The 21,983-nt window shown below is 43.1% G+C and overlaps 1 protein-coding gene across 1 annotated transcript in view; it reads left to right on the forward strand.

Moving 5' to 3' along the window:
- aacs (acetoacetyl-CoA synthetase) overlaps window positions 1-21,983 on the forward strand; it is a 127,902-nt gene that overhangs the window by 30,598 nt on the left and 75,321 nt on the right. The window contains exons 5-6 of the mRNA XM_033043183.1: window positions 10,454-10,551; window positions 16,877-16,991. Coding sequence (XP_032899074.1) covers window positions 10,454-10,551; window positions 16,877-16,991 — 213 coding nt within the window. The remainder of the gene's footprint in view (window positions 1-10,453; window positions 10,552-16,876; window positions 16,992-21,983) is intronic.

The raw sequence follows: 21,983 nt of genomic DNA on the forward strand, positions 1-21,983 counted from the left end.
ACTTGCTGCAGCAAAGAGCTTGTGGTAGGTTGGCCAACCATTGATATGGTGTTTCAACTAACGTACCTTTCTCCTGATGGAAAAGGTTCCTCGTTATTTATTCTGTGAAGTCATTCATGCTTTTGAACAGTATTGGATGCTTCAAGGGTGTGTTGAAAAGTTACAACTGCAAGATCAGCTGCATACTTGTGCCACAGTAAATCATGGAAAACTATGCAGACTTGGTCAATTATGCGCTTCTGGGGTCTTCCCAGTGTTACACCTTGTGTATGGAGATGAGCCCAGAATGAAAACTTTGGCTTTGCTATCCGTGCAGTTAGTCTTCGTGCTTTCTGCTTTCATTATCATTTTTAGATGGATTGGGCAGTTTTAGTTTAGATTAGATAGCCTTTATTGTCATTCAGACCGAAGTCTGAACGAAATTGCAGCAGTCAAACATACAATACAATACAATAAAAACCAACAATAAACACATATTAACATCCACCACAGTGAGTCCACCCAGCATCTCCTCACTGTGATGGAGGCAAAAGTCTTACGGCTGCAGTCTCTTCCCTCCTCTTCTCCCTCTGCGCTGAGGCGATACCCCACCGGGCGATGTTAAAAACTGTCCCGCGGCTCAATCACCGCGCCCCGGGGTGGTCGAAGCTGCCGCCCACCAGTTCTGCTAACGCAGCCGCTGGCCCGCGGCCGAACCCCGGACTCAGGCCACCACCGCCAGAACACCGTCCCAGCCACCGGAGCACCGTTCCAGCCCCGAGCCGGGGCAGTGCACAGAGACAAAGTGCACTGGGACATTAGACAATGCCATCTAATATCCAGCCATTTATCTGGCAAACATTCCTTGGTGTCAGTACTATAATGACTCAATACCACATAAACTTTGTCTTAAAGGTAATTTCCCCCTGAGAGGATAGACTTAGAGATGTGCGTATTACCTCACTTTCTGAAGTCTCAAACTCTATTGTGACCTGAATCTAAATTTGGGTGGTTTGTTTCATCATCATGAATTAAAGTTTGTCCACCTTTTGCCATTTCCACATTTTTGTACATTTGTGCATCACCCATCGGTAAAAATAGACGGGGTGAAAAAGTGAGGTTATTATCTGCCAATAATGAAAGTAGAATATTTAAAGCACATAGTGCAGACAAATCATTGTTTTGACATCTATTACATGAACCTGTAAAGATTTTAATCACTCGGTGTGCCCAAGATAAACATTTTTTAGTGATTCCAAATGATGCTGGCTGCTAACCAAAAAATGTCAGGAATTTATTTGAATTACGGAGAAAACCTTGTGTGTTTGTGGAATGATTTAACCCTTTGAAGCAAGACATACTGGAGAAGAGCAATTGCTTGTCATAGAACAGAGAGATCCAGGAATGTACATAGTTTCCTGAAAATGACTTCACCGGTAGATGGGGTGGTCAAGAAGGCTTTTGGTTGATTAGCCTTCCTCAGTCAGGGTATTGAGTACAGAAATTGGGATGTTATGTTACATTTGTACAAGACATTGGTGAGGCTGCACTTAAGAGTATTGTGTTCAGTTTTAATCACCCTGCTACAGGAAGGATGATGTTAAGATGGAAAGAGCGCAGAGAAGATTTACGAGGGTGTTACCAGGACTTGAGGGCCATGGACCTAACGGGAGAAAGTGGGACTAGCGTAGATGGGTATCTTGATTGGCATGGGCAAGTTGGGCCGAATAGCCTTGTTTCCTTACTGTATGACCCTACAACTACTTTTCAACTTGAATTCAGCTTTTGGAAGGTATATACATTTCTGATATTTCCTAAGGCATGGAAAGGCGAGGTTCTTCCGAAGAAGGGTCCCGACCCGAAATGGCATCTATCCATGTTCTCCAGAGATGCTGCCTGACCCGCCGAGTTACTTTGTGTCCTTTTTTTTTAACACGGCATCTGCAGTTTACTTTCGACTTTAGAGATACAGCACGAAAACAGGCCCTTGGGTTCACCGAGTCCGTGCCGGCGAGCAAGGTGAACAAAGGAAGAAAAAAAATAGATGACTGTGTGGCTAGAAGGATCTCACGTGACCACAAGGAAAATGTCAGTAGCAGAGGTCAGGATCACTACAATGGTTCAATGGTACTTTATTGTCACATGTACAGAGGTACGGTGCAATTCATTTTTGTACACAGCTGAGTGCAAGTATCACTATACATAAGCACTTTCTTAGATAAGCATCCCCGATACAGTACATGTTATAATAGTAGTATACTGAGACACTGTACAGAGTTGCCAAATTGGCACCATTTTGTGGTAAGTGCAGTGTTCTTGACCTGACCATGAAGGCCCGTTGTCCTGGCGACACTGAAGCGTCAACCTGGCCAAGTTACGGTGGTCACCACAGTTGTGTGAGACTGCACCACCAGGTTTTGTTATAATATCAATTAATAACATTACAAGCACTGCTGCGTCTTTAATATCTGTTTTGAGATGTTTCTACCGAAAAATGAATTCAGCAAAAATTTATTTGAGTACCAATTGTAAATGTGGTGGTTCAGCTATTTGAAAATAAGTCCTTTAAGGTGCTTTAAGTAGCGCCTTGTTCTCATTTTAAACTGAGTGGATTATCTGTGGGGAAATCAACCAGATAGTATTGCTAACAGTTCTGTACAGGTGTTTGAATATGACTTGACATGGATGAATAATTCAGGAGGAGTGGTATTGCATTTCAATACTGTGACTCTACCAGTTTAAGGCCTAGCATCTGCATGACATCTATTAATCAGGTTCCTCATTCAATAGATATCAAATCTTTTGTAAAAGGCAAAGTAGAGTGATCACCCTCCAACCTTGAAATGGTGTTCAGGTAATGAAACTTCTCAGGCAGAGGCGATAACAATGATCCCTTTACATTCAGTTCCCTGTAAGGAGAGGTCAAGATTTTCATGTTGTGGAAGTGATTATAATTAGCGGGGACATTTAATCCTCTGGGTAGGAAAGAACTGAAGATGCTGGTTTAAATCGTAGGTAGACACAAAATGCTGGAGTAACTCTGCGGGACAGGCAGCATCTCTGGAGAGAAGGAATGGGTGACGTTTCGGGTCGTGATTCTTCTTCAGTCTCTGTAGTGTACAGTCCTTTAGAACACTGAACAATCCAGCACAGGAACAGGCCCTTCAACCCACAATGTCGAACATGTGAAACTAACTTTCCTTGATCATTGGAGCTGGCTTTGATTTATTATTTTCATACCTTTCATTCATTTGTACTTTGTACCTTTTCATACCTCTAGTTTCCCTCTCTCCTGACTCCCAGCCTGAAGAAGGGTCTCAACCCAAAATGTCACCTATTCCCTTGCTGCCTGACCCGCTGAGTTGCTCCAGCATTTTGTGTCTATCTTCCGTGTAAACCAGCATCTGCATACACTTCCTACAGGTTAAACTAACATCATCTGGCTGCATGTGATCCATATCCCTCCATTCCCTGCATATCCAAGGGGTCACAGCTTAAGGATAAGGGGGAAATCCTTTAAAACCGAGATGAGAAGAACTTTTTTCACACAGAGAGTGGTGAATCTCTGGAACTCTCTGCCACAGAGGGTAGTCGAGGCCAGTTCATTGGCTATATTTAAGAGGGAGTTAGATGTGGCCCTTGTGGCTAAGGGGATCAGAGGGTATGGAGAGAAGGCAGGTACGGGATACTGAGTTGGATGATCAGCCATGATCATATTGAATGGCGGTGCAGGCTCGAAGGGCCGAATGGCCTACTCCTGCACCTAATTTCTATGTTTCTATGTTTCTATCCATGTGCCTAGCTAAAAGCTCCTGAAGTACATTTCAGACACCCGCCTCATCTTGTGTTTAAAAAAAATTGGCACGCACATCTCCCTCTAGTCCTTAGGCCTCTGACCCTAAAGCTATGCCCACTAGTCAGAACCTTTTCCCTGTGGTGGAAATGCCAAAGACTAGAGGGCTTGACTTTGCGGTGAGGGGGGGCAAAGCTTAAAGGAGATGTTTGGGGCAAGTTTTTTCTTCCAGTGCCTGGAATGTGCAGTCAGGGGTGGTGCTGAAGGCAGATACAATAGTGGCATTTAAGCGGCTTTTGGATTGGCACATGCTTAGGCAGTGAATGGGCTAGCAGAGATTAATTTAACTTGGCATCATGTTCGGCACGGACATTATGGGCCGAATGACCAGTTCATCTGCTGTGCTGTCCTATGTAATTCCTTGATGAGTTTTAATTTCCCTTGATCTCATAATTTTGTATTCTTATTAAAATGTGAGTGCATGGCAACACAATATCTTAAAATCTACATAAATCTGTCAATTATAACCCATTTTATCAACCTGTTTGCATGTTTAGAATAACCCCAGACAATTGTCTGTAAGATTTGCCCTTTCCCACTGATATTGAATATTAAGATAGGCAGGGCTGCCAACATTGGGTGAGAGTTGAGAGTGAGAAATTGCGAGGGAGCGTAGCGACCGAGGGGGGGGGGAGGGTGTGTTCCTCCTCCCATAGTAGGCTCCGGAGGCGGCACCAACCTCCCCCACTCACCCGGTCCGCTCCTGGCTCCGGGCCGGGGTTAAAACTCCATGGGGTGCGGACAGAGCGGTCGACGGACATAGAGCCGCCGGAGGTGAGGGTGGGAGGTGTGTGCCTTGCCTCAGGGAGGATGGGGGAGGGAGATTGGTGCTGGTAGTTTGATAGCCCTGCTTTAAACCAATCCCCTCTAGTGCTTGAATCACATATCCTGGGAAAACGACGATGCATTCACCTGATATTCCCCTCATGGTTTTTACTCACCTCCAAAACAATTTTTGGTTTATTTTGAACTTTCAGCACCCGCAGATATTTGAGCGTGAGAAATTTTGTGATCAACGTGAGAGCATGAGAATTTTGTGAAATGCGTGAGTCTCACGCTCAATGCAGTCCTGCTAATAATGAAAACATTTTATGCAAGTTCCAATTGTTTGGACAAAAGTCACTTATGACTGCTTTATAACAGTTAAGTTACTTTAAGACGTTTTCAGAAATGATGACACTCAACAAACAATCAACTAACAAATTAAAGCAAACTAAAAAGAAATAACATGTTCCCTTTCCTGACTCGACCTCATAAGTACTTTAACGCTGTTAACAGAGCAAAGGGATATTAATCTCAAGAATCAAAATGGGGAAAGTGGGGACAATTTTGCTTAAATGGTCATTCTAAGCCCATTCAGATCTTCATAGAGTCAGAGTTCTGCAACATGTACATGGCTGGCCCAATTTGTCCATAATGATCAAGTTGGCATTCTGCGTGCCCAGGGACTGGCTGCCGTTCCCAGATCAGCTCGCGTCCCAGGGACTGGCTGCAGTTCTCAGGTCGGCTCGCCTGCCCCGACCCTGCGAAAACGAATTGAAAAAAAATGTGGTTTTTCGGATTACGGGCCGGATACAGCCCGTGTGCCGTAGGTTGCTGAACCCTGTCCTAGATGTTTGGCCTCTTTGTGGTCCTCCCCATGTTTTACAACCGATTCACCTGGTTAGTTTTATCTCCGGCTGCTTCATGTTGTCGGCGGCTGCACATCCAACCAAGAAAGAAGAGAAGAGAAGAGATGCGACGTCACTCACAGCCGCCAACTGATGCACTTCCCCAGACTGCACAGATCGTTGTGATATGGCGCAAAAAGACAAACTGTGCAGGGACTGAAGACAGCATGAGAATTCTGTCATCAGTGTGAGAATTGGCTGAAATGCGTGACTCTCACGCTCAAAGCGTGAGAGTTGGCAGCCCTGTCTAAGGCCAGGATGTGACAACAGACACACAGGGAGACAGACACACACACCCACACACAGGGAGACAGACACACACACACACGCACAGGGAGACAGACACACACACACACACACACGCACAGGGAGACAGACAGACACACACACACAGGGAGACAGACACACACACCCACACACAGGGAGACAGACACACACACACACACACGCACAGGGTGACAGACAGACACACACACACAGGGAGACAGACAGACACACACACGGGGAGACACACACACGGGGAGACACGCACACACACACACACAGGGATACATACACACACACGCACACACACACACACACAGGGAGACACAGACAGACACACACAGACACACACACACACACACACACACACACACACACAGACACACACAGACACACACAGACACACAAACACACAGGGAGACACACACACACACACAAGGAGACACACACAGGGAAACAGACACACACACACCTTCCCCCCCCCCATCCTCCCCCTCCCTCCCCTTCCTCCCTCTTTCCTCCCCCCCATCCATCCCTCTTCCCTCCCCTCCCTCTCTTTCCTCCCCTCCCTCTCTTTCTTCACCCTCCCTCTTTTTCCTCACGCTTCCTCTTTCTCCCCTTTCTCCTTCCCTTCCTTCCCTTACTACATTCCCTCCCCCAGTCTCTCTTTGCCTCCATCCCTCCCTTTTTTTCCTCTCTCTCTCTCTCTCTCTTTCTCCCCTCCCTCTCTTTCCCCGGCATCCCAATGGGGAGTCTGGCGGGCACGGTGTATCGTGGATTGGCGGCGTTGGTGCTGCCGTGTGAGTTGAAGGGCGGGAGGGAGGGAGGGAGTGAGGTTGCCGCGGCAGCCCAAAGCGCAGTGCTCGCAGACGGCGCACAAAAGTGCTGACACCCGCTGCCTGGGACCGAAGCGCTTCCCCAATCCGTGCAGATCGCTGTCATGTGGCGCAAAGAGACAAACTATGCAGCAAAGATCCTATAGCTCCGCTATAGGATTTTTGCTGTGTAGGGACTGAAGACAGCGTGATAATTCTGTCTTCAGCGTGAGGGCCTGAGAATTGGCTGAAATGCGTGAGTGTCACGCTCAAAGCGTGAGAGTTGGCAGCCCTGAGATAGGTGACATTATACATACTCAAATGTGTAATCTGTTTACAGTTAATTCCATCTCACAGCATTTGCAAATGTATACACTTCAATATGTTGGCACTTGGCTTTGACATGATAATCTTTAAAAAGGAAGCCTTTTAAAAAATGTCAACATGGCCTATTCATTTTTCAACTTTGTTGGCCTTGATCGCTGTTTTTTTTCATCTTGCTATTAATAAACTTTCACCCCTTATGTAGAGAGAAGCTGGCTGTAAGAGGCTTTTTGTTCATTTAATGCAACATCTTACGAAGTCTTTGCCAATGTATTAATCTGTGCAAAATGGTATTTGAATAACAATTGGTTGATGGGGGAAAAAAATTGCTTATTAACAAATTGACTTTTCTAATCTTTATGGAGAGAAACTGATATGATTTTCCATATAAAGCCAACTCCGGAAAAATATATCGGGCATAATTGTTAAGTAGGATTTACCTTGGATCTTTACTGCAGCAAGAAATACATCTATCCCTAGTTTCCCTCAATTATGCAAATGTTAAGTTTAAATAGACAAATTTAATCTTCATACAACGAGAGTAGCATTGATTACAAGACCTGTGAAATGAGATGGTAGTCATTCAAATTCATATTTCTTGTACAGGGAAAAATGATACTACTTAGAATTTTTAAGTCAGAAATTGATAGTTTCTTGATTAGTGCGGGTGTCAGAGGTTATGGGGAGAAGGCAGGAGAATGGGGTTAAGAGGGAAAGATAGATCTGCCATGATTGAATGGCGGAGTAGGTTTGATGCGCCGAATGGCCTAATTATGCTCCTATCACTTATGAACATGACCAATTATAGAAATTTAACATTAACTTCCTTATCTCCAAAGACATCTCTTATTGCCAACCCTTTCCAACTTCTGAAGTACATGTGCTAAAAATTACCACTACTGTTCTAGTGTGGTCGGGAAGAAGGGTCCCGACCAGAAAACTCACCAATCCATGTTTCTCCAGAGATGTTTCCTGAGTTACTCCAGCATTTTGTGCTACTCGTGCTTCATACATACTGATTAATACATTATCACGTACATATTGAAATCTGCATCTGCTGTGGCTTGAAGACGGCTATTATCCATGTTGATGATGGGCTAATTGAAGCCCAATTTCTTTAGTGTGTGTTAAGCATGCAATGCTTAGAAACTACCCTGCATATTTGCTCTTTCACCTTGTTCTCACTTTGTGGAGACCTATTACAAACTCCAACAATGTGAATGTCCTCCACTCACCTGCCCATAATCTAACTGTAATGTTTTTGGCATAATTTCCCAATACAAAAGTTGCAGCTGCTGATTTGAGTATAAGAGCAGGGAGGTTCTACTGCAGTTGTACAGGGTCTTGGTGAGACCACACCTGGAGTATTCGTACAGTTTTGGTATCCTAATCTGAGGAAAGACATTCTTGCCATAGAGGGAGTACAGAGAAGGTTCACCAGACTGATTCCTGGGATGTCAGGACTTTCATATGAAGAAAGACTGGATAGACTCGGCTTGTACTCGGTAGAATTTAGAAGATTGAGGGGGGATCTTATAGAAACTTACAAAATTCTTAAGGGGTTGGACAGGCAAGATGCAGGAAGATTATTCCCGATGTTGGGGAAGTCCAGAACAAGGGGTCACAGTTTAAGGATAAGGGGGAAGTCTTTTAGGACCGAGATGAGAAAAACATTTTTTACACAGAGAGTGGTGAATCTGTGGATATCTCTGCCACAGAAGGGAGTTGAGGCCAGTTCATTGGCTATATTTAAGAGGCAGTTAGATGTGCCCTTGTGGCCAAAGGGATGTATGGAGAGAAGGCAGGTACATGATACTGAGTTGGATGATCAGCCATGATCATATTGAATGGCGGTGCAGGCTCGAAGGGCCGAATGGCCTACTCCTGCACCTATTTTCTATGTTTCTATGTTTTTTTAGTTAAACCAATTTTACTAACCTCCTTCCTTTCTAGGGTTATTATTATGTGTGCAGTGAACAGCTTTTGTTTCTATGCTGTATCTCTAAACTCAAGTCAGCTAGATAAGGCTGACATTAAAATGTACAATCCTGAAGAAATACTGCTTTTCTGAAGTGATTGATGCTTGGACAGAGTGTAAACCAGTCGGTTCCTGCAGCACTGCAGTAGCTGGTTGAGAGACACAAAATATCGGAGTAACTCAGCGGGACAGGCAGCATCTCTGGAGAGAAGGAATCAGTGACGTCCCGGGTCGAGACCCTTCTTCTGTCACATTTGACATTTTCATTACACATTTAGTCTGGGTTCTTGTGTGGATTTGGCAAGGTTTGAAGAAGAGCAGGAACAGCAGTCCACGAGACAAATCCCAAGAGGAAATATAAGTGACAGCAGATGCTGGAAACTGGAGCAAAAAAAACAAACCGCTGGAAGAACTCGGCGATCCGAGCAGGATCTGCAGCAAAGGGGTGTTGGGGGCGGGGGGGGAGGAAGTAATATCATAAAAATGTAATAAAAGGGAATGGCAGATACTAGTTTATACCAAGGATAGACACAAAATACTGGAGTAACCCAGCGGGTCAGGCAGCATCTCTGGAGAAAATGGGGAGGTGACACTTCGGATAGGGAAATAAGTAATTGTCAACGTTTTGGGTTGAGACCCTGCATCAGGGCCACTCCAGCTATTAATTTTTTGATACAGATCTCAATCGAAGCAATTTATCTGCCGTTGTATAATAATAATAATAATAATAAATTTTATTTATTGGGCGCCTTTCAGACATCTCAAGGACACCTTACATAGGTTAACAGGAAATATAAACATATAATCAGAATAAAATAAATAATAAAGACATCACAGAAACACAAATTAAAAACAGAATTCAGTCCAAAAACAAAAATCAAAAACACAATGTGAAGAGAGAGCAGCGGCAGCGGCAGCTAAAGCGCGCCAGCGTCCACTCTCTCTTCACGGCAGCCATCTTGGACAAAGACTAACAGGATTACGTACAGACAAAAAATCATCCCCCCATAATGGACACCACTGTGGGGGAAGGCACAATGTCCAGTCCCTATCCCAAGTTCACCCCAAAGTCAGGCCTATTGAGGCCACCGCAATTGCCTCTACGGAGGCCCGATGTTCCTGGCCGTTCTCACCGGGTGGTCTTGCCCCGGCGTCGGGAGAGTCCTCTCAGCGGCTGAGCCACCTGGAACGGCCGCTATCTAGCTGGAGACCGCGGCTTCCGAAGCCGACAAGGCCGCGCCGGTTTGGAGCTCCCAGGCTCCCGATGTTGAAATCGGCGCCGCCCACTCCGCTCCGCAGACCCGCAGCCCGGAGGTGTTGAACACGGCGGTCTCAGCTCACCAGATGTATGTCGATGATTCCTTTCTTTGCAGGAACTGATGGCAGTGTTTGCTTAACTAATCCTGATAATATTTCAGAAGAAATGCATTGATTGCAAAACACAATGGAATACCTAAAGCTGTGAAAGCAACTAAACAGTTTTTAAAATGGGATTAATAGTTTAATAATTAATATTAATATTAATTAATAGTTAAAAGCCATTTGTCTCAATATTTTTGCTTCATTGCAGGTTATCTTCCAAACTGTATTCAAGCAGTCGAAGCCATGTTAGCGACCGCGAGCATTGGTGCCATTTGGAGTTCAACGGCGCCGGACTTTGGTGTAAATGTAAGTACTTTAAATATTGTGAAATATTAATAATTGGCTGCAGATATTTGATTATTGACTTCAACATATTAATATTTTGCTCTTGTGAATTGTGTTATGTGATAATGCATGCTCTGAATCTATTGGTGAAGGGGACTAACGGACTGAATTTCCTTTCACACCATTCTATATGACTCTGTTAGACATTTTAGAGATACAGTGCAGAAACAGGTCCTTCGGCTCACCGTTCACTTCGACCAGCAATCAACCTGTACACTAGCACTATCATACACACTAGGAACAATTTACAATTTTTCTGAAACCAATTAACCTACATATTTGTACGTCTTTGGAGTGCGTGAGGAAACCGGAGCATCGGGAGAGAACCCATGCGGTCACGGGGAGAATGTACAAACTCCGTATAGACAGCACACGTGGTCAGGATTGAACCCGGGTCATTGACACTGCATGGCAGCCACTCTACTGCTGTGCTACTGCGCCAGCTTATTGCAAGATCATAAATGTCAAGGTACCTCCTTCAAGCCACCAGTTAATGAGCTGAATATGAAGATGCACAGAATGTAAAAAAAACACAAAGTGCTGTAGTAAATCTCGTTGCACTGATGTGCAATGACAATAAAATATATTATTATTATTATTATTATTATTATTATTATTATTATTATTATTATTATTATTATTATTATTAACAGAAGGGATTTGACCCAAAAGGCCATCTATCCATGTCCTTCAGCGATGCTGCCTGATCTGCTTGACCGTTTTGTCAAACACTTACTCGCACTCCTCCAAGGCCTACTGGTTCTCCCGGTTGCTAACCATTTTAACTCCCCTTCCCATTTCCATGCTGACTTTTCTGCCTTCATCCTAGTAATAGCTGAGCCTGCAGTCAAGCTGTTCCAGTACAGATACAACATCCACTCAGCAGTGTAGAAAATTGCACAGAGTATGTTCTGGTCAAAGAAAGTTGGACAAACCCAATCCAGCAAGTAACCAATAAGTTCGTTCTCAATCATCAGCAAAGCAAAGATAGACACAAAAAGCAGGAGTAACTCAGTGGGTCGGATGGCATTGCTGGAGAAAATACGTGACATTTCGCGTAGAGACCCTTCTTGACACATCACCTATTCCTCTCCTCAGAGTTGCAGTCTGACCCGCTGAGTTACTCCAGCTTTTTGTGTCTATCTTCGGTTTAAACCAGCATCTGCAGTTCCTTCCAACACATCCTGCCGTGCCTTCTTCGACACATTACAAATAAATACTGGGGTACTTCAGCAAAGCAATGTGGGATAATGTAAATCTGTCCATTTTGGCACGGAGATTACCTACTTGTTATGAGCAAATGCAGACCGCTGGTAGATAGAAGGACCAGGGTAGTGACAGAAAAAAAAAAGCTGAAATGGGCATAAACAGTTGGAAAAAAAATATTACATGTAATATCCCTGCAGCAATCAGACACCATAGTCTCTAAGAACACAGCTTCTAGTTTTATCACGAGAGGCCATTGAAATGGACTATTATTGACTTAGATGCTGCCTGACCTGTTGGATACTTTCAGCATTTTCTGTTTTTGATTATGACAATTGTGTAGAAGTTCATAGTTGAGGTTACAAAGGAATCATCCAGGATTTTATTATGCACTAGTAAAGGCCTGAGGGGCTGAATGGCCCAATCCTGCTCCCGATTGGCATGTTCTTATCACCGTAGCCTTGATACTTCCCAGTTTACAACCCTGCCTTATCTCACTCTAATTTATTTCCCGACATGATATCCTGGTTATAGTTTTGAGCATTTTCAATCAATGGTTTGGTGCTGTTTGACTTCCATTGGTTGATTCTGAAATATCTTTGTGTCTCATGATTTGACAGTAGTTTAGCAAAGCCACAGAATATCAATGAGGATTGAGATCCAGAATTGCCTGTGTACGAAGGAACTGTAGTGGCTGGTTTACAAAAAAAGCTGGAGTAACTCAGCGGGCCAGGCAGCATCTCTGGAGAAAAGGAATAGGTGACCTTTCTGGTGGAGATCCTTCATCAGACCTCTAATCAGGGTCTGATGAATGGTCTTGACCCGAAACATCACCTATTCCTATTCTCCAGAGATACTACCTGACCTGCTGAGTTACTCCAGCATTTTGTGTCTATCTCCAGAATTGCATAATAGCTTCTAGTCCTTTTCCCTGCCAACGTCATTAACTGACTGTCCATATGCAGTTTTATTTTAAATTCTGAGACATCAGTTGATCATTCATTTTCATCACAGAGATCAAAGGTTCACCACAGTTCCTGGTGACTGATGAAAATTAGTGCAACTTGGCCATTCTTTGGGATTTGCATCATGAGCTTTTAATTAAATGTCCAGATTGGAGACATTAATCCCCAACTTCAGTCATGTTCTTGATGATGATAGCGGTGAAATAATCTTACATTAACTGAACAGACAATTGAAAATACCCAGGTTTTCACGTTGGATCTGCCCCTTTATAGCATTAATAAATGGTTATGGTTGCCGCTAGTCTTTATGTTTCCCGAGCCAATCAATAGTTTCTCTCTCCTTTGATCACCTCGTAATTATCTGTCTTTGAATCTCTGAATGTTTTTGTGACCTTCTTTGTTGTAGCTCATTTTTCAAATGATTTGATTGAATTTTAGCGGTTTGTCTACGCTAACTGCACCAACCTGCCAGTACTTTCTTTGCTGTGTGTAGATTTAATTGAAATCGGAATCAATTTATAATGTTGCCCTGATGTTTTTCTGTGAACCAGCAGATGTATTTGTGTGTGCTTTGATTATTTAATTGTGAATGTCAGTGTATTTTGGATAATTTTACTCTGCTGTTAAACAACGACATTTAAACTATCAATCTGTACGAAGATGCTGTTAGGAATTAAAACAAATCAGAATGATCACCGCTCTTGTGTGAACCACAAAGCGCTGGAGTAACTCGGCAGATCAGGCAGTATTCGTGGAGCGAGTGGACAGGTGATGTTTCGGATCAGGACCCTTCTTCAGACTCATTGTAATCGGAGAGGGGGGAGGGGGAGAAAGCTGCTTAAGAGGTTGGGGGCTGGACAAAGCCTGGCAAGACCGCACCTGGAGTATTTTGTGCAATTTTGGTCTCCTAATTTGAGGAAGGACATTATTGCTATTGAGGGAGTGCAGCATAGGCTAACCAGGTTAATTCCCGGGATGGCGGGACTGACATATGATGAAAGAATGGGTCGATTGGGCTAGTATTCACTGGAATTTAGGACGAGAGGGGATCTTATAGAAACATATAAAATTCTTAAAAGGATTGGACAGGCTAGATGCAGGAAAAATATTTCCGATGTTGGGGGAGTCCAGAACCAGGGGTCACAGTATAAGAATAAGGGGTAGGCCATCTAAGACTGAGATAAGGAAAATCTTTTTCACCCAGAGAGTTGTGAATCTGTGGAATGCTCTGCCACAGAAGGCAGTGGAGGCCAATTCACTGGACGTTTTCAAGAGAGAGTTAGATTTAGCTCTTAGGGCTAATGGAATCGAGGGATATGGGGAAAAAGCAGGAATGGGGTACTGATTTTGGATGATCAATCATGATCATATTGAATGGCGGTGCTGGCTCGAAGCACAGAATGGCCTAATCCTGCACCTATTTTATCTATGTTTTCTAAGTGATAGGCAGATGGGTAGACAAAGGCTCGAGATGACAAGGAGACAAAAGGGTGTCAGATGAGCAGAGGTGTGAAACGTAAACCCAGAGGTAGGCGTATAGCTGGAAGGGGGAGGGTGGCGGGATGAGATAGTGGGATAAATGGATGTATACCGGGGTGGGGGGGCACAATAAATAGAGGGGAGATAAAAGGAGAGTATTACTTAAAATTGTAGAATTCAGTCATCATATTCAGTTGCATGTTAGCCAAGTGGATTATGAGGTACTGTTACGATGCATTTAAATATGATAGTTCTTAATGCCAGGGTGGTAAAAGGATTTATTTATTCTTTCCCTTTTATAGTTGTTTGTTATTATGCTGCTGAAGTCAGTGTAGGAATGCGGGTGGAAACTGGTATATCTGCAAATTGAACAAGGCTTTTCTCCAGTGTTGGAATCAATCCAATCTAATTTCCATGTCCATAGGTTGTAGGAGCAGAATTAGGCCATTTGGCCCATCAATTGTATCTGCCATTCAATTATGATTGATCTATCATTCCCTCTCAACCCTATTTTCTTGCCTTCGCCCCATAACCCCTGATACCAGTACTAATCAAGAATCTGTCAAACTCCGCCTTATAAATATCCATTGACTTGGCCTCCACAGCCTTCTGTGGCAATGAATTCCACAGATTCATCCTCTGAATTTATGAATTCCTTCATATCTCCTTTCTAAGTGTACGTCCTTTTATTCTGCTATGGCCTCTGGTCCTAGACGTCCCCACTAGTGGAAACACCATCTCCATATTCACTCTATCCAGGCCTTTCACTTTTTGGTAAGGTTCACACCCCCCCCCCCCCCCCCATCCTTCTAAACTCCAGCAAGTACAGGCCCCATGCCCTCAAACGTTCATCATTTGATCAAAAATTGATTCCTTTGGATTGGAACAATGACTTGGTATGCTGCATGCATTTGTCCATTAAGTCTTGATTTAAACACATAGCCAAGTGCCATCACCTTCGCTGCCTTGTGCTGAGGGAGCAGGGCGAAGGCAGCAGACGCCAATAGTATTAACAAACTCATCAGGAAGGCTGGTTCCGTCCTGGGGACAGTTGGATTCATGGGAGGTGGTCTTGGAGGGGAGGATGCTCCTCAAACTGCAGAGCATCCTGGACAATGCAGCTCACCCCCTCCATGACACACCGAGCGACCTGAGCAGCACCTTCAGCACCAGACTGGTTCCACCAGGATGTAGGACAGAACGCCACAGGAGATCCTTCTTCCCTGTGGCTATCAAACTGTACAACCCCTCTCCCTTCTGTCCTGGGCTAGACTGAGACTGACTCCCTGCCCCCTCCATCCCCCCCTCTCCAATCTTTGCACATCCCCAATCCTTTCCACTCGTCACTTTAATTTCATGTTTCATCTATATTGTGATTTTAAGATTGTTGGCAGATCAATTTCCCTCCTGGGATAAATAAAGTTGTATCGTATCGTGTAATTTTACATCTGCTGCTGGCTTTCCCATCAAACACAAGCATCAAGTTACACTTGCATTAAGTGTGATGTCTATGTTGCACATCACGTAGACACATTGACCTCTTTGGCCAATTTACTGGGATATTCTATCTTTTCTGCCAATTCAATGATGAGGGGAAGATATTTTCCTAAAAATCTGAACATATTCTTGGGTTGATAAGTAAAAAATAAATTGCTTCATCGTAATCTGGGAGGCAATGAAAGTGCGAATCTTTGTGCATGAAGGCCATGCAAGTTTTGTGTACTTGTTGTTTATGTGTGTGCTAAAGGTGGAGCAGTGGTAGAGCTACAGCCTTACAGCGCCAGAGACCCGGGTTCGATCCTGACTACAGGTGCTATATGTAAGGAGTCTACAGTCTCCCTGTGACTGCGTGGGTTTTCTCCAGGAGCTCCTGTTTCTTCCCACATTCCAAAGACATTTAGGTTTGTAGGGTTAATTGGCATCCGTAAATTGTTCCTAGTGCGTGTAGGATAGTGTTAGTGTACAGGGTTTTCGTTTTTTTTTTAGTCTTAGATATACAGCGCGGAAACAGGCCCGTCAGCCCACTGAGTCCACACCGACCAGCGATCCCCACTAGGGATACACACTAGGGACAAGTTTACATTCACATCAAGCCAATTAACCCTACAAATTTGTACGTCTTCACAGTGTGGGAGGAAACCGAAGATCTTTGCCTTCCATCACAGTGGGTTCACTGTGATGGATGTTTCTGTAAATTGAATTGTGTGTATGTCTGTAGGAAATTGTCTTTGTTTGTATGGCTGTGGAAACGGAGTTTCGTTTGAGCCTCACTGAGGTTCAAATGACATGTAATAAATATTGAATATTGAATATTGAATTGAATATTGAATTAAAACCCACGCAGGTCACGGGGAGAATGTTTAAACTCCACAAGCACCAGTAGTCAGGATTGAACCTGGGACTCTGGCGCTGTAAGGCAGTAGCCCTACTGCTGCGCCATCGTGCAGCCCTGGTTAATCGCTGGTTGGCGTGGACTCTGTGGGCCGAAGGGCCTGTTTCGGCTCTGTATCTCTAAAGTTAAACTAAACTAAACTTGTAAATGATGCCTTAATTTCATCCTACATACAGGTTAGTTTTGTTATTGATTAACATAACAACATGCTCTGTATGATTTACCATTATCAATTTTTCCACAGGGCGTATTAGACAGGATTTCTCAAATCCAACCAAAGTTACTAATTTCAGTAGAAGCAGTTATTTACAATGGCAAAGAACATGATCACATGGAGAAGCTGCAGAATGTAGTCAAAGGTAATTAGATTTCATTATGTGTTTCTCATTTATTTAAAGTGCCTTTGTGAACTGCCAATGTACACTGGAATTCACATGAATAGTGAAAGGCTTGGATAGAGTGGATACGGAGAGGATGTTTCCACTAGTGGGAGAGTCTAGCACCAAAGGTCATAGCCTTAGAATTAAAGGGTGTTCTTTTCAGAAGATGAGAAGGAATTTCTTTAGTTAGAGGATGGTGAATCTGTGGAATTCTTTGCCAGAGAAGGCTGTGGAGTCCAAATCAATGGATATTTTTAAGGCAGAGATTAATAGATTCTTGATTAGTATTGGTGTCAAAGGAGAAGGCAGGAGAATGGGGTTGAGTGGGAAAGATAGATCAGCCATGATTGAATGGCATAATTCGGCTCCTCTCTCATGACCTTATGAGAATTGCATAACATACAGTATGGAAATGGAGGTGCTGGTCTGTGTTTATTTAGGCTGTGTCAGACTGTCGTTAGTTTAGTTTATTATTATTGTCACGTACCAAGACAGTGAAAACCATTTGTGTTGCCTGCTCTCCAGCCAGCAGAAAGATTATACATGATTACAATCAAGCCGTGCACAATGTACAGATACTGGGTAATGGGATTAACGCTTAGTGCAAGATAAACTCCAGTGAGGTCTGATTAAAGATAGTCCAAAGGTCTCTAATGAGGTAGATGATAGATTAGGGGCGCTCTCTAGTTGGTGATAGGTTGGTTCATTTGCTTGATGACATCTGGGAAGAAACTGTCCCTGAACCTGGAGGTGTCCATTTTCACACTTTGTTACCTGTCTCAGCTCATTTCACCTAACCCTGGCAACGCCCTTCTTTTCTTTGTGCCAGGCACTGATCAAACTTCCCCTTCAATCCACCACAAGGCACTGCAGATGCTGCAATCTTATTTAGAACACAAAGTGGTGGAGTAACTCAACAGGTTGCTGAGGGGTCTCAACCCGAAACGTCACCTATCCATGTCCTCCAGAGATGCTGCCTGATCTACTGAGTTACTCCAGCACGTTGTGTTCTTTTCCATTAAAACAATGCTGTTCTCTTCAGCTTCTCCTTCTAGTTACCATTTCCAGATTCTAACCACAAAGTTTCTCCTGAATTAGCTTTGAATTTATGAGTGACCATCTTGCATTAATCCTCTCCCTAGATATGTCAGTATGCTCTTCAATGCGACCCTCTTCAAACCCATCGTAATATTCATGGTCATTCAGAGTCTTCTCTTTCAAGAGGAATAAATGGTCTAAAAAAAACTATTGGCATAATTGATTTTTTTTGAAGAGTGCAGAAAAATACAGTTTTACTTCCTTGTACAAGAACTACTTCTCGACTTGAGTGCCAACCTACATATATTGGCTATGATTAGATAAAACAATACCTACCGTTGCTTTACTGATTGCTTTAACTTATTTCTACTCACAAGCGTTTCTTGATGTCCTCTGAGGGAGCGCTGTATGTGTGTATTTATGTATGCATTGTTAGATCTGTGTACCACTGTTTGTAGCACGTTAGTACCTGCACTGATGTAAAGCACTTTGGTCAACGAGCACTTCAACTCCCCCTCCCATTCCCAATCCGACCTCTCTGTCCTGGGTCTCCTCCATTGCCAGAGTGAGCAACACCGGAAATTGGAGGAACAGCACCTCATATTCCGCCTGGGTAACTTGCGTCCGGATGGCATGAACATTGAATTCTCCCAATTTTGCTAGCCCTTGCTGTCTCCTCCCCTTCCTTAACCCTCGAGCTGTCTCCTCCCATCCCCCCGCCCTCGGGCTCCTCCTCCTCCCTTTTTCCTTCCTTCTCCCCCCCACCCCCCATCAGTCTGAAGAAGGGTTTCGGCCCGAAACGTCACCTATTTCCTTCGCTCCATAGATGCTGCTGCACCCGCTGAGTTTCTTCAGCATTTTTGTGTATCTTTGGTCAACGAGAGTTGTTTTAAATGTGCTATAGAAATAGAATTGACTTGACTTGAATTGACTAATACATCACCTTATCAGATCAAACCCTCCAAGAGTAAATAATGTTTGTTTTCCATTTGGCACTCGAGCTACATCGTTCAAATATGGGCCCAGTGAGTTCAATATAAGCAAATATAATAACGTGAACAACTTAAACTGAAGTATTCAGTGGTCAATTTCTTTCCCAAAGGTATTGGCTTTGGGGAGAGTGGGCAAGACTTGCTAGGTACTAGACTGTGACCTCTGGAGCGTGGATGCATTCCATCTTTGGCCTCATGCACTGCTCCAACAAAGCCCAAACAAAGCTCTTTTTGTTTTCAATCGGTGGGTTTGCAGCACTTGGAACAGAACATTGAATTCTACACTTTTAGATAACCAGCCATTCCTCTTTTTTCTTCTGTTTTTCTTTCCTCTCCCTTTTACATTTCCTCCAGATAAATCAGCAGCGATGTAGAAGCCTTCACCACCCTCTCTTAGTCAGTACTATTGCCAATTGTGTCAATCCTTCTACCTATTTATAGACCATTCTCCCAAGCTCACCTCCCACTTTCCCCTGGGAAGTCACAAAATGTTGGGGTGACCCAGCGGGTCAGGCAGCATCCCTGGAGAACATGGATGTTTCGGGTCAGAACCCCTTGAAGGGTACAAACTCGAAACGTCACCCATCCGTGTTCTCCAGAGATGCTGCCAGACCCGCTAAGTTACTCCAGCACTCTGTGTCTTTCCTTGGTCAACCAGCATCTGCAGTTCCTTGTTTGTCCACCTTCCCCCCCCCCCCCCTTACCCTGCAATCTAAAAACATCATCTGTTGTTAACTTTTCCTAGTTTTGTTGAAAAGTCATTGATGTGAAATATTAACTTTGTTTCTTGCTTGACCTGATTGCTTCCAGTAACATGTGTTTTAAAATTTTTTAGATTTCTAGTATGTGTAGATTTTGCTTCTCATTTTGAATATTTATGGTAGAGAACTTAAGCATTGAAAGTGTTTACTATTTGCAGGATCACCATACAAGATATTGAGCGCAACTCCTCAAGAGTGGCTCTGTAGAGTGATTTATATCCAAGGATTAAATCTTAGCTTGAAAAGCGGATAAAATCTCTCTTGCAGCAGGAGTGTATGACAATTTAAATTGCAACATTTCATATCTGACGTTTAATCTGTGGGTGTAAGTCACATGTTACACGTTGTTCTGCAATTGAGGAAATAGTTGGACCAATGTTGAAGCAACATTTTGAACTTAGGCACTGGAACTAATGGCATCTGAAATAAATTATCTTGCCAACTTTTTATTGGAGACGCATTTCCGAGTTAGTTGAGTCGTTGACACAGCACTTGCAGGTGAAATAATTCCAAAAACATGTTTTAATATTCATTTGATATTATATTAAAAAAACATAATTTAAAATCATCGCCACAAACATCTAATACTCTCAGCTGCTGCACCGTGCAAATATTAAAGTAATTCCAATTTAACTTGGCTGGGAGAAAATGATCCATTTGCATTGCGAAATATTGGAATGCCAAACATCAAACAAAACAAAACTTTATTACTTTTGTGGGCATGAAAACCCACATTTAATTTAATTTTATATTATTCTCCAAATAATATGTATGACATGAGGCGAAATGTTCACATCTACACCTGGATATTAAAACATTTACATTTAATTGCATGGGAATATTACCAGTTACAGTTGATTTGATATTGCTTGGGTTAAATTATTTTAAAAACATTTCTACATGACTTGTATTACTTGCATTGCTGAACTTAAATCATTGTTAATCATTGGAAATTTGTAGGTTAATTGGCTTTGGTACATAAACTAGGTTCCATAATGACAAACCCCACTCACCCACTCCATGCCCTGAAGGTGATCAAGAGCAGCATCTTCAGCCAGAGGCTGATTGCACCAATGTGCAAAACGGAGAGATACAGGAAGTCCTGTTTACCAGCTGCTATGACTTTACAATGAGCATAAATAACTGCACTTTTTTTAAATTAATTGTATTTTAACCTGTATTTTAACGTATTTTAACTTGTTATGTATGAAAGCGTGGTGTTATGTTTGTCTTGAAGCTGTCGTGGCACTGTAATTTCCTGAAAAGGATTATTAAAGGAATAATCAATCAATCAATGTAAATTGTTCCTAGTGTGTGGGATAACGCTACTGTATGGGGATCGCTGGTCAGCACGGACTCAGTGGGCTGAAGGGTCTGTTTCCACATTGTATCTTTAAACGAAACAAAACTAAACTATACATTGTGCGTATCAAATATGTTTGGTCAAAAAGGTGATTGGACTTTTCCAGTCTAGGATGACTTGGATGAAAATTCCTTGTCTTAACAAAAGACAATGACGGTCTTCAAGAGACTTGAATTAGATATGCCAGACGTACATAACTTAACAATGATCTTGGAGGAATTAGAAGTATTATAATGTTTACTATCCTTTTGCCTAATAAATTAGGAAACCCAAAATGAAAACAGACGAGGAAACATCTTAGCTTTAGTTTCAGAGATACAACGTGGAAACAGACCCTTTGGCACCGACCAGCAATCACCCAGTCCACTAACATAATCTTACACAATTTTTAGCGTAGCCAATTAAACTACAAACCTGTATATCTGTGGAAGAAGTGATAACGAAGGGATCTATGGATGCGAACAGTGGAACTGGCAGGATGACTTGGGTCGGGGAGGGGCAGAGAGAGGGAATGCAAAGGTTACTTGAAATTAGAGATATCAATATTCATACTGCTGGGGTGTAAGCTGCCCAAGTGAAATATGAGGTGCTGTTTCTGCAATTTGTTTGTGGCCTCACTCTGGCAATGGAGGAGTCCCAGGACAGAAAAGTCTGTATGGGAATGGGAAAGGAAGTTAAAATCAAGACTGGGATCACAAACCATTTTCGGCACACTGGGCGGCACACTGGTGCAGCAGTAGAGTTGCTCCAGAGACCTGGGTTTGATCATGACTACGGATGCTGTGCGTACTGAGTTTGTATGTTCTCCCTGGGACAG

Source organism: Amblyraja radiata, chromosome 25 (genome assembly GCF_010909765.2).
Source record: "Amblyraja radiata isolate CabotCenter1 chromosome 25, sAmbRad1.1.pri, whole genome shotgun sequence".
Lineage (NCBI taxonomy): Eukaryota > Metazoa > Chordata > Chondrichthyes > Rajiformes > Rajidae > Amblyraja > Amblyraja radiata.